Source organism: Xiphophorus maculatus, chromosome 24, assembly GCF_002775205.1.
Source record: "Xiphophorus maculatus strain JP 163 A chromosome 24, X_maculatus-5.0-male, whole genome shotgun sequence".
NCBI lineage: Eukaryota > Metazoa > Chordata > Actinopteri > Cyprinodontiformes > Poeciliidae > Xiphophorus > Xiphophorus maculatus.
The window spans coordinates 13,881,871-13,895,762 of NC_036466.1; the positions used below are offsets into that span (position 1 = coordinate 13,881,871).

Here is a 13,892-nt window from a genome sequence, read left to right on the forward strand (position 1 = left end):
AAATAATAGTGTAAAAAGTGAAAAAGGTCATGATAAATCATGTTTTATAATCTTAATAAATATAAAGTCTTTTAAGAAGTCATAAAATGATGCTGAATATTGATCTAATTCATTTCATATTTTATTTTTATTGATATTAACATGAATGTGTTTGAATGAAGCTGCTGTCATTAAAGAGCCATTAACTGCTTTACTGTTAAAGACTAAAATAGTGACTGAGGTCAGTTATGGAGACTGAAAGAAACATGAAATATTAATGAAAGCATTTCCATTTTGTTATGAATTAACAGCAGGTTTATAGGAAATAAATCTGTTTCCATAGTAACTCAGATTATAGAAATTGTTGCATTAATAATAATTTCATTATAGAAATAATCCATTCATCCATTCCTTGGTTATTCTGAGTTATTCTGGGGATGGTCTCCATGGTTACAGACACTATGAACAATTATTAATTTTCTCATTTCAATAAATTCATTCATAGCGTAGAACTTTAAAATAGGGTGTGCTGCTTGTTTATCTGACCTTTGACCTTCAGATGAATCTGTTTCAGGTTCAGTTCTCGTCTTCCATCAGAGATGCTGCAGGTGTAGTTTCCTCCATCAGACTGCTGAGGTTTCCTCAGAGTCAGGCTGAAGTTTCCAGTATCCAGAGCGTCAGGATTCATGGAGGTCCGGTTTCTGAAACGCTGGTTCTGGTTCTTAAGATCGTCACCGTTTTCTCTCCGTAGGTGGACGGAGTTAGGACTGAGATCACTGCGAGTCCAGATGAGGAACGGATTGTCTTCAGGTGTTTGACCAGAGTAAACGCAGGGCAGCAGGACAGACTCCGCCCCCTCATTAACCTCCACCACTCCACCCAGAGCATGCTGGGAAACTGAGGACACAAGACGAGGGTTTAGTGTGTAGAAATACTGATCAGTTATTCACTAGTGATGAAAGATTTCAGTCTGTCTGCTAAACAGCTCAGTGATACTGAACTCTGATTGGGCAGCAATGATCTCTGTTCATGTAATATGTAACTCACATTAAGCAATAAGTCATAAAACTGATAAAAGTGCATTAAAATAACTGTTAAAATTTAAAAACTGAAAGACTGAAACAGATTAAACTCAAAAATCATGACTGTGTTTTTTAGAGTTGCTGGTGTTTGTTGTTATTTGCAGAAATCCTGCTAGAGACCAAATAGGCATCCTTCTGTCAAAATGTAAGCGATGGAGTGATTGATCAGTGATTAATGACCCTAATTAATAGCTTTTCACTTCCTGTGACCGGATGTGCCCCCCATCTGTTACGACATCTGTTAATCCCATCATTGTGCAAAATAATCATCCCATCCCCCAAAATAACAATTAAAGTATGAAAAAACAACATGTTAGATAATAGAGAATAATATACAATATAGCATATTTAAATAGATTTGGGATGTTGTAGAAACTTCTGATTTTAAACTGAATATCTTACTGATACACTGCGTGAAACGGGAGAGGGCCCTGCCATCTGTGTGTCCAGTGTGTCTGCGTATGTGTGTGTGTGTCCAGGCAGAAGACTGGACACACACATCGCAGGGCTAACCTCCACCCCTGCCATGGGTGTGTGTGGATGTGTGTGCGTATGTGTGTGTGCATGTGTGTGCATCCCATAAGACTGGACAGAAACCTCTTACGCCCCTTTAAAAGGAGACAGCATCTTAGAGGAAGAATCACAACTTTTACAGAACTTCGAATGACTTTGGTGCAAATCCTGTTGTTCTTGTAAACTTGTAAACTTGTATGCATCATGTATGGATGATTTCCTTTTTTTAGATGCATACTCTGAGGATGCAGACAATTTTTTAGAATCAGAGTTTATAAGCGGTAAGTTTGTTTTCATCATACCTTTTCTCTCTAATCAGAGTTCTAAAATAATTTAAATAGGTACCTATTTTATTTTTACTTCTTTTCAACCATTGTATGTTGAATTGCAAAAACTGAATAAAAATATAAAATTTGTGGAAGGACAGCCTGCTTCTTTGGATGATGAAGATTTGATGCGCTAGTATGTCCACCTGTAATTTATCTCTAGGGTTCTTAAAGAACACCAGATAATTACTGCTCAGACTAATAGATCTATAACTCTAGAACATTTCTTTAAGAAAGTCCTGCCTGTTATTGCTGCTGATCTGATCCAAATAGTAAACTCATCGCTCTCATCAGGCGTTTTCCCCCAGGCTTTGAAAACAGCAGTAATCAAACCACTTATAAAAAAGAACAATCTGGACAAATCACTACTGCATAATTACAGGCCGACCTCTGACCTCTGACCTCCCATTCATCAGCAAAGTTATTGAAAAAGCTCTGTGTAAACAATTAACTAGCTTCCTAACGATAACCAACCGCTTTGACTCCTTCCAGTCTGGTTTCTATGGTTACCACAGCACAGAGACTGGCCTAGTCAAAGTGTTCAATGACATCCATATAAATACGGACTGTGGCAGAACCACAGTGCTGGTTCTGTTGGACCTCACTGTTGACCATGACATATCCTCCTGAGACCCAGAAAAAAAAAAGTTTTTGAATTTTTTTTTTTTTTCACTACATGACTCTTTGGAGTGAAAAACATCACTACAATTGAAAAAGTTTCAAAACATGTTATTATTTATTTATTACAGTATGTCCTTTGGAGAGGACATCGGGACTCTCTTGTGGCAAATATGAACACATTTTGAGGCCCAGGATGTCCTCTCTAAGGACCAACAGGATTTAACACAGTGGCATGTATGGTTTCAGAGTTATGAACAAAAAAACCTATGTCCTCCACAGAGGACAAAAATGTATTGCTGGGTCTCAGGAGGATATTACTGAATTGACTGGAGAGTAGGGTCGGACTCTCCGGTCCAGTGCTTAACTGGTTTGAATCCGACATAAAGAACAGGGATTTCTTTGTTTCAATTGGAAACTTCTCATCAAAGAGGTCAAAGGTCACATGTGGGGTACCCCAAGGTTCAATCCTAGGGCCCCTTTTATTCAATATTTATATGCTCCCACTAGCTCAGGTTATAACAGGAAATAATATTAGCTACCATAACTATGCAGATGACACACAGCTCTACATTACGATGTCACCAGGTGACCTTTGACCCCATCCAATCACTAAACAGATGCTTAGAACAGATAAATGCGTGGATGTGCCAAAACTTTCTCCAGCTGAACTTAAACAAAACTGAAGTTATTATTTTTGGACCTAAAGAGGAACGATCTAGAGTTATAGATCTAGAGCTATAGCTCTAGAGCTATAGATCTAGAGTCATAGATCTAGAGTTATAGATCTAGAGTCATAGATCTAGAGTCAGATATCTAGAGTTATAGATCTAGAGTCATATATCTAGAGCTATAGATCTAGAGTTATAGATCTAGAGTCAATGCACAGCTTCAGTTATTACAACTGAAAACCAGCGATCAGCCCGAAACCTGGGAGTAGTGATGGACTCTGACCTGAACCTCCAGAGCCACATAAAGACAGTTACAAAGTCGGCCTTCTATCACCTGAAGAACATTTCCAGGATTAAAGGACTAATGTCTCAGCCAGATCTAGAGAAACTCATCCATGCCTTCATCTTCAGTCGTATTGATTATTGCAACAGCGTCTTCACAGGTCTGTCCAACAAATCAATCAAACAGCTGCAGCTGATCCAGAATGCTGCTGGCGTTCTGACTAAAACCAGGAAGATAGAGCACATAACACCAGTTTTAAAGTCCCTCCACTGGCTCCCTGTAGCTCAAAGAATAGACTTTAAAATCCTGTTGTTAGTTTACAAATCACTGAACGTTTTAGCACCACAATACATTAAAGATCTGTTGCTGTTGTATCAACCTTCCAGACCTCTCAGGTTCTGGTTCTGGTTCTGCTCTGCATCCCCAGAACCAGAACCAAACGAGGAGAAGCAGCTTTCAGCATCTATGCACCACAAATTTGGAACAAACTTCCAGAAAACTGTAAAACAGCTGAAACACTGACTTCCTTTAAATCTAGACTAAAAACCCACCTGGTTAGGATTGTATTTGAAATGTAATCAATTACAAATTTATTGATGGAACTTGACTTAATGCTTTGTTTTGATTATTGATTCTATGTTTCATTGTGTTTCTGTGTTTGTAATGATGTAAAGCTCTTTGAAATGCCTGCTGCTGAAATGTGCTATACAAATAACATTTGATTGATTGATTGATTTGGTGTTCGACCACGTCGCTGTAACAATAAATCTAGTAAAATCCTGCTTTCATATCCATTGGATGAGGCAGGGTGATTTTATCAAAAGTGATCCATTCCCCCGGTTCCATCCATGCCAAGCATGTAAGCAATTGGAGCATGAAAACATAATTGATATTGTCCTCCTCCTTCAAAGAGTCATTTATTTACAAGCATGTCCGATTGAAAGTAAACATCAGACTTTATTTCTCTAAGGAAAGGCTCCATTTCTCCAACCAGATGCATCAAGGTTTTGTAGAATCAGGGCGTAATATTTTGCCAAACAACCTTTTCCTCTTTTTTTATCCCTCCATTCAAAGTAAGCTGATTCTTCCGGGACATTATGCCAAGTGTGAGGATAAGAAATCTCTGTCAAGGCAACTTCTAAACCTTCTAAATTAATATGCTGTGCTAAATTCACATGAAAACTTGAAATGGTATTATCCTTAAAAACCTTTAGACCAGTGTTTGAGGGTAAAGTAACGTAGAACTCTTCATCCTCTACCGAGCGCTCCATGGTGTTGTGTCAGGTGTACAGTAAGATTTACTGCAGGTGTCTTTTATACATGTTGAAGGTCAGCCAGTCTGATCCAACTGTTAAACTTCTGAGGCCAATTTTTCCACTGCACAAAAACCTGTTTAACCCTTTAATGGTGCGCCGGTTTAATATCTATTCCACTTGGTACATTTTATCTTTACACAGTTTCACTTTCTGAAGCTCCTCCTCATAAAAAGAACCTTGTATATGTTCATTATCCAAATCTTTGAGTTTATATACAGGAGGAGATCAAAGTCTGGTATCAGCCACTGTAAACACTTCAGCCGTAAAACTCTCTTCATATTTTTTTGATCAAAAACGCAGCGTAATTTAGATAATCAAACCAGATCCCAGGGTTTAAGCTTAGGTTTGGCATTCTTGCGACGTGTGCTTGAGGACGTACCATACAGGTTCTGAAAGATTTGAAAGGCATTTTTTGAATTCACTTCCATAGGACTTGTTTTAATACTTGTATGGCAGCTGTGGTTGTAGCTTGTCACCAAGTCTTGCACAACATCGATGTAATGACGGGTGTTATTAGTTGTGAAATATCTCCACATTCTTGTTTTTAATGTGCGGTAAACCTCTCAATCACAGAGGCTTTTGTTTCACTCGCTGTGGCAAAATGCTCAATACCGTGCTTCTCCATTAAAGCTTTACATTTTTTGTTAAAAAATTCTTTACCTGCATCTGTTAGCAATTTTTTAGGAGTCTGACTGTCTTTGAAAATTGATTCAAAGGCTTTTACCACCTCGTTAGCAGTCTTCCCCTTTAAAACGTGTACATATGTTTTTAGAAAATATGTCAATGACTGTTAATAAGTAATTATAACCATCATTTTCCTCAGCCAAAGCTTGCATGTCACAAAGGTCCTGTCTCTGTTTCTATTGGCTAATTCAAACTCATAGAGGTCAGAAGGAGTGGGAATAACAGAGGGGATGGGGCCTGGGGGTGGAGGGGCACATCCTGTCACCGGAAATTAAAAGCAATTAATTAGGGTCATTAATCACTCATCAATCACTCCACTGATTACATTTTGACAGAAGGGAGCCTATTTGGTCTCTCTTCTGCTGTCAGTTTTCAGGTTGTTTTATCTCATGAACTGATTTGATAATAAAGATTTTTGTTTTAGTATCTTGGTGATTGTTGGGGCAGATTCTGTTTCTGTGACTTCCTGAAAAACTAAAATTCTTCTAACTTTATTTTTCTGGGATTTCTGCTCCTGATTCTTTATAGTTACAGAATTTAAACCTTCCAGTAACTTTCAGTCAGTTTCTGCTGTGAAACTGAAGCGTCTTTGTTGATCAAACAACAATTTGGAAACTTCTGTATATTCTACATATTTTTATTACTTCAATAGAACCTCATTGTGAGCGATCATCTCAAAAGGAGCTTTTACACAATTACAGTCTTAACCCAGATATCTAAAAATGTAATTCTAGTCATAAATACATTAAGATATTTGTTAAAGGATCCAGGATTAGTTCAACATGTTGCAATAAATATGTTGCAGTTTTCCTGTTGACTAAAGAATTGCTGTTTGTGATACAAAAACTCATCATCACATCCTGAATATCATCCATAGATCAGGTTTGGTTTTTATAAAACCAGTAAACCAGAGAAGAACCGGACCCACCAGAACCTGATTCTCCATTAATGGTCAGACCAGCATCATGCATCAGCAGCAGAACATTATGACCACCAACCTGTGAGACCCAGGTGAATTCAGGAGAAACAAACTACAAACTACAACCACCCAGGCGGCCATCTTGGATTTAAATGAACATTTATGTGGAAAAACTGAAGACAGGAAGAAAAACCAGAACCAGAACCAGAACCTTCAACATCTGCAGACATTCATCACTGGTTTCTGAGGTTCATGTTTCTGGGAGCTAAAGTCCAGATTACTGGTCTGATTGGGTGTCAGTGGTTCTGATGCTGACAGAACTACAACCTGATAGAAAACATCAGAACCAGATCAGCTGCTGAACCCAAACCAGAGAAATTAGATCCAGACAGGAAACGGCAATAAACCAGTGAAATCTACTGGGAGGACTGGTGAGAGACGAGTAACTGGAACCAGAACCTGAGGTTCTGATCCAGAACCAACAACCAGCTGAGGTCACCAGGGGTCAGTTAGAGAGAAGAATGGACCAGAACCAAGAAGCTCTGAGGCTGATCATCAGCTTGCAGAGAGACTGGAGAGGATGAGGAGCAGAGAGAGGAAGGTGATCTTACCGAGCAGGAGGATCATCATCATCATCATCATCCTCTCAGAACCACAGAGAGGCTTCCATCAGATCCCAGCAGCGGATCACCTCTGACACCAGATCAGCGTTTCTACTGGAACCAGCAGAGACACACAGGAGGAAACTCCACTGCTGATTGGCTGATCCAGATGCTGCTGAACCGGTTCTGATCCAGATCAGTTCTGAGGAAAGGCGTGGAGCTTCAGTTTCCTCATAGTTTTGTTGGAGTTCAATCATTTCTGTCTCTGAGCTCCACCAGGTCCGTTTACCAATATCATGACCCGACCAGAACCTCTGAGTGTAAATCACCTTGAGAAATAAAGAGATTTGGTTATTTATGAAAACAGGATTTAATGCTGAAAATGATCAGGTGTTACAAGCCATACATGTGATCCAAATGGATCAGAACCAGAGTTACATTCACCGTCCAGCCTGGGAAACATTTAGCAAACCTGATGGATGAAACCAAGTCATTTTTCTGCTTGTCCACCTTTATGTTAATGAGGAGAGCTGCCTATGACCTCTACTATCGGCCAATAAAACTCTGGAACCAAAGTCGCTGCGTCAGACGTTGTGGGACGTTTACGTCTCGCTCAGTTGTTCGGTTCCATCTTTACAGGCCACAGACCAAAACAAACTTTTTCCCGGTGTTTTTATTCTGTTACTGACCGCAGTGATTTTAAGTTTGATATTGGATATTCCAATATCCGCAGAGCAAGCGGCGTTTAGCTCAAGGTTGATTCGATTTATGAACGCTAATTTCGGCCAGCCGTTCTCAAGCTCTCAGAGGTTCAATTAGGGACCAGCAACAAATGTCCGAACCAAACATTCCTGTCAAACTAATGTTAATAAATGCCTTACCCTGCTACCAACTGATACAAAAAGTGGTAATTCATGCTTTTACATGAGACACATAACCTCTATTAATATTTAAAGTCATATTCAATAGGGGGGGGATTAAAAACACTGGGATAAAGTTTGTTTTGGTCTGTGGCCTGTAAAGATGGAACCGAACAACTGAGCGAGACGTAAACGTCCCACAACGTCTGACGCAGTGATTTTGGTTCCAGAGTTTTATTGGCCGATAGTAGAGGTCATAGGCAGCTCTCCTCATTAACATAAAGGTGGACATGGAGAAAAAGGAGAAAGAGAAAAAGAAGAGGAGGCAATGACAAAAGAAGGAGGGCTTGTATTAGGAAGACAAAGCAAAATATCTACTTTTCTTGATGAAAACACCTGTAAGGAAAAGTAAAATTAATATTTTTTGATGACAGCACATGTATAAAGGAAAGGAAAAACAAAACATATAAATTTCTTGACGACAATAAATGTGTAAGGACAAGGAAAAACTAAATATATATTTATGCTTTTATTTTTTATTATGTCAGTTTTGGTCCTCCATAGGACTGACATGAAGGTTGACGAATAATTTGGTTGAAAATCTGAAAAATGTTCATCAGTTTCTTTCCACTTCATAATTATACAACAGCTCATATAATACTAATAATATAAATTAATATATTACTTTGTTTTGGTCTCTGGAACCTGATAAAATATGATGTTTAAAAGGTGTAAATACTTTTGTACGGCTTTGGATTTAAAGTCAGACTTTAAGCTCAGTTTCTGTTTTAAAAGTTTAGATTTATTTTCCAATCATGCAACTTATTACATCAAATAAACTTTAATATTTTACTAATAAAAACCAGTAAAGTGAATGATCTGTTTCTCCTGATCTCATCACACCTGAGGCTCCGCCCCCTGATTCACCTGAGGCTCCGCCCCTCCTCACTACCAGTAGCTGTCTCTTCAGTTCATGTTCCAGTAATTCTACACTAGATGGCGCTGTTTAGTTATTTTTCACCAGGTGATTTCAGTCAAACACATTTACTAGTTTTAGAAAAGGGAAAAGACTCACTGCAGGAAGGAACCGAACCACAAGGGTCAAAGGTCAACATCCTGCCACCAACCCAGAGAGGAAAAGCTGCAGTGATTCTAAAGAGACTCTCAGTTCATTTATATTACATGAACAAACCCAAACATTTAACACTGAACAAAACAAAACATGTAAATATTCGCAGATAACCAGACTGTGGAAACAACAAGCAGATTTATTTAATTCAGCAGGAAATTTGATTTTAGTTCAGACTAAAGGAGAAAATGAAGGCTGGAAACATCAGGTAGAGAAACAATTCACTGATTAAAACATAGAAAACAAAACAGGTTTACTAGTAAGAGTTTGTAAACAGTGATGGAAATTATCACTGGGATTCAACCAATAAATTCATAGATATTTGTGATTTCCTAAAACATTTAAAAACCAGAAACACTCAGAAACAGAAAGTTCATCATGGAAAGTTTCCTTCATTTCCACATTAAACAACATGATTAGATTAAATAAATGAATAAAAATCCAGAGAGAGGAGGAAAGATTTATTAAGAGTTAAATATCTGAGATCTCCAGGACTAATCTGACATTTTTAATAGTTTTATTAAATTAGGTTTTCCTTCTAAAGTCAAAGTGTAAAAAACTACATATTTGATCCAAAATGGCCGACTTCCTGCTGGGTGTGTAAATCGGGTCCAATAGTCATTTTTATCGGTTCTGATGGTTTGATGTTTTAACTCAGTTACATAGATTTAAATAACAGCAGTGGGTGGGGCGGATGTTTTTACATACTCTAGGGGGCGCTGTGTTATTATTTCACCATAATCACTTATTATTGATCAATAATTGATTGAAATGTGATCAGCTGTCCTCTGTCACCACAGACTGATTCAATCTGGATTTTCTACTGATAAAAGCCCAGAGAAATCCTCTCTGATCAATAAATTATTGACTTCATATTGAAATATTTTCCATCCACCAACCAGGAACCCAGATATCTCATCCGGGCCACAAACACTCAGAACCTACTGGTACCAGTTTGACTCCACTATGAAACTGGGAGCAAACTCAGCTTGTTGTCTGGGTTACAGATGAAAACTCAGAGAAAACCAGAGTTCCTGATTGAAACCAGGTGCTGCAGCTCTGCATCATAAACAGAACCAGAACCAGGCCCAGTTCTGGTTCTGGTTCTGTCCAGCAGCTCAAAGAGAGAAAACCCAGTCAGGACTGGAAACCAGAAGAATGTGGAGTTAAAACTCACCTGATCAGATCTTTGCTTCTCCTTCTGTTCACACAAACCGAGTCGGAGCGACTGGAGAACCGGACCTGATTCTGCAGAACTTGAACCCGACCCACCTGAGGCTCCGCCCCCTCTCACAGCACAGGTGTGGTCACCTGTTAGGTTCTGAGCGTCTGAAGAGGAGAGAGGCGAGTTCAGTGGGATCCAGTAGAAAGATGAGGTGAAAACATGGAGGGAGGCTCAGCTGCTGGTTCTGATCAGGGACGGGTTCTTGGGTTCTGGAGAATGATCCGGTCCATAGATGGAGTCCAGAGAGGAATGAACACCAGCCAGCCTGATCAGATGGTTGGTGCTGCTGCAGCAAAGATCCTCTTTGGGACAGGAACTCTCACTCTGACTGAAAATACAGAAACCTAAAAATATGTGGTTGATTGTTCATTAAACAGGGATTTTTATTAATTTATTTAATGTAATCATGTTTAATGTTGATATGAAGGAAACTTTCCATGATGATTCTCACCTGATCCTCCCTCCTTCATTCCTGAACAGAAAGTTTTTTAAGCTTTGGCCTCTTTTACCCTCCATCAAGCCAAAAGGCAATAAACAACAACCAGAATGAAGTTAATTATTAATATTTATTGTTACACAGATAAGAACTTTATCTATTCGTTGTCAAGCTGATAATGTTCAACCCGAATTTAAACTCCACTTCAGGTGGACAAACCCACATAAACCACTACAATGTTCACTGCAAACATGATCGCATGCAATCCAAACCCAAGATCACACCAAACAGGATGTTTGAGATCTTGAATATCTCAGATATTTAAGATTAACAGCAACATGGGATGTGAGTATTCAGAAAGTGACCCAAAGACAAACAGAGGACAAAACAAAAAAAAAATAAATGGAAGGTTGTTAGCCCGCCCTCACAAACACTAAGGGGAGACAAACAATCCAAACTGGGCGGACTAACAAAAAAGAAAATCAAACTCTAGAAAGACAACAGGAAGCAGTGATAAAACTGTAAAAACAAAAATACAAAAAATACTAAATGCTTATTTAATCACTTTAATCAAGTCAATCTAAAACACATTAAAAACACTGAATACCTGCATCACATAAACCAGCACTCTAAAGTCAAACTTGATGTAGTAGGTCAGGTGCAACCCTACCAAATAAAAACAATAGAAAAAACAGAAACATGCAATTCAATCTGATTAGAAGAGACAAATGTATAAAACCACCCAGGGCCGTGCAGAGACCTTTGGGGGGGCAGTGGCTCAAGGTTAAAAGAGGGCACATTGAACAAAATCTTAAAACACCGTACAACAACATAGCAACAACCCATAATAATCAATAATCTAACTGGATCCTACTGTATCATCGCCATCATGTGGGGAAATGCAAAGCAAATCTAGTCTAAATTTTCCCCAACAGGTAAAAAGTTTCTGTTTCTGCTGCTGACAGTCCTGGAGGGCTGAGCTGATCTGAGACTGTAGCTGTTACACAGACCAGAGGAGAAGAGGTCAAAGGTTATGAAGTTATGAAATAAGAACATTTGCTGCCATTTTACTAATTAAGACCTCATAATATCTATTTAATCTCTTCTGGGGCCCCTAGAAATGGTATAATTGTAACACAGACCATAGATCTAAATGTAGGAGCCTTATATACATTTTTGGAACTTAATACAAAAAGTTATTTAGTGTTTACGTGAGTTTAATTTTTTACTCTGCTATTTGAAAAGGATAAGCATCTGTAATTGTACTGTGCTTAAGCTTATTACGTGGTGCCTTTTGACTGGTTATTGACTAATTAGTTTCTGAAAGATGAAAGTAGTTGCTCATTGTAGAAGTCTGGCACCTTGGGAGTAACACAGTCTTTTGACCGTCACTTTCTATTTGTTTTGAATCTGTTATTTTTCTTTTCTTTTAAGTTCAGTAAAGACTTAGAGATGACCGTCGGATTCAAGAGCTCTTTTTCTTTTTAGAAAAAAGAAAAAGAGCTCTTTTGCGTACGAAAGAGTTTAAGTGGCTGGACTAGTGAGAGCTTGCCACACTTACACTAAAGCTGTAGCATCATATAGAGAATGACAATGTGATTAAATTTTATTTAATGCATCAGCTGAGAAAAAAAATACATTTAGGATTTAATTAGGAAGTTTACTTTGTAAAAGTTTAAAGAATCGTCTTGATAGTTTTTATTGTTGTGTTACCATGGCTACAATATGGTGTAATCTTTGTGTTTGAATTGGGTTTGTTCACAAATACATCACAGCCAATAACCAATAATCAGTGATTGATTTTAAACCTGGTCTCCCTCTCACAGATTCACCTGATCGACATTTAAACATGTTAGTGATGCTGAGGCTCTTAGTAGGACGGGGGGTTCTGACTAAGGCCCTATATTACCTTGGGCCGGCCCTGGAGGAACGGCTGCTGCGATGCGCATCTCTGGAATCTACCTGGAATCTACCTGGAATCCACCTGGAATCTACCTGGAATCTACCTGGAATCTACCTGGAATCTGCCTGGAATCCCCCGGTGGCCCCTGTCAGTCCCCCGATGCTTTGGAGACATTTTGGTTCATTTCATTGTGGCATGTTTGGCTTTTTGCTGCGGTTCTGATTATTGCTACAATATTTTCTCTGATGTTTATTTCATGAACTCTAATTGGGCCGAATCTTCCTTTAACACTTGAGGTTCTGCAGTAACTTCTGTTTACAGCCCAGAACCTCCAGCGGCTTTAACCCGCCTGGTAGAAACGTTAAGGAGAAGCAGAGCAAACAGAGAGCAGGTGGTACCAGGTGGTACCAGGTGGTACCGGGTGGTACCAGGTGGTACCAGGTGGTACTGGGGCTTTGATCTGCGTTGCGACTCGCGGTGACAGTCTCAGTGTCTTATATCAGGATGTCTGATATAAAGACAGATATTCTTTCTATCTGTCGGTGGTTCCGACCCAGACTGCCTGTAGTGAACCGGGCTTTTAGCAGAATGATGAAGTTAAAGTCAGAAGTTTCTCTGCAGCATTTCTGAGTTTAGTGGCGAGGCGGGTTCTGTCTGTCCCGCTATTGCAAGGACAATTATGAAAATATAAAGATAAACAATTTTTCTACATCAGACCTACGTTTTTATTCACAAACCAGTTAATGAAAATATTCTTGCCCATAATTAGATAGATAGAGGAACAGACCCTCCTCCTCCTCACCATGGAGTCTGAACAACATGGAGGCTCTGAGAGTCATTATTAGCCTGAGGGCAGCCAGACTAGTTTATTTTGATAAATTATTATATTTAGCTAAAAATTATTGCTGAGGTGTACAAGTAGGCCTTCTGACATACAGATAAAAAAATGTAAAATAAAAACTCAAACAGGGCACTAGGGGTATCAAGGATAAAAGGGGCAGGGGCTCAAGCCACCTTTGCCCCCCCCTGCACGTGTCTGAGCTTACCTGCAGCGTCGAAAAACCACACGCCGCCACACATGGAGGTAACGTTACGGAACGTCATTAATAATGCAGCCCTGTATAAGAAAAACACATCAGCAAAATCATATTTAAGAGGATCAATTTAAAACAGTTTTCCTCCAAACCTTCCACACCCAGCAAACAGCTCGGGTCCAACACACATCTGGTCTCACACAGAAAATTAACACTTGGCCAGCTTCCCTTTTATGGAGGCTCAGGCTGTGGAGGGAGCGCCACCTGGTGGTGCCACCTGTTACAGTAGCATTCCTCAAAAAAAAGGTTCCA

The 13,892-nt window shown here is 39.2% G+C and overlaps 1 protein-coding gene across 4 annotated transcripts in view; it reads right to left on the reverse strand.

Moving 5' to 3' along the window:
* LOC106700342 (NACHT, LRR and PYD domains-containing protein 3-like) overlaps positions 1–13,682 on the reverse strand; it is a 31,991-nt gene extending 18,309 nt beyond the window's left edge. For 2 of the 4 annotated variants that reach the window (XM_023329664.1, XM_023329665.1), the window contains exons 1-3: positions 10,160–11,613; positions 7,003–7,322; positions 526–876 (exon numbers count right to left, since the gene is read on the reverse strand). In XM_023329664.1, the coding sequence (XP_023185432.1) occupies positions 526–876; positions 7,003–7,033 (382 nt within the window). In that variant the 5' untranslated portion in view covers positions 7,034–7,322; positions 10,160–11,613. Of the gene's footprint in view, positions 1–525; positions 877–7,002; positions 7,323–10,159; positions 11,614–13,592 lie in introns of those variants that run through there. The other 2 variants (XM_023329662.1, XM_023329663.1) reach the window with 2 other exon arrangements.
* Positions 13,683–13,892: the final 210 nt, after the last annotated feature.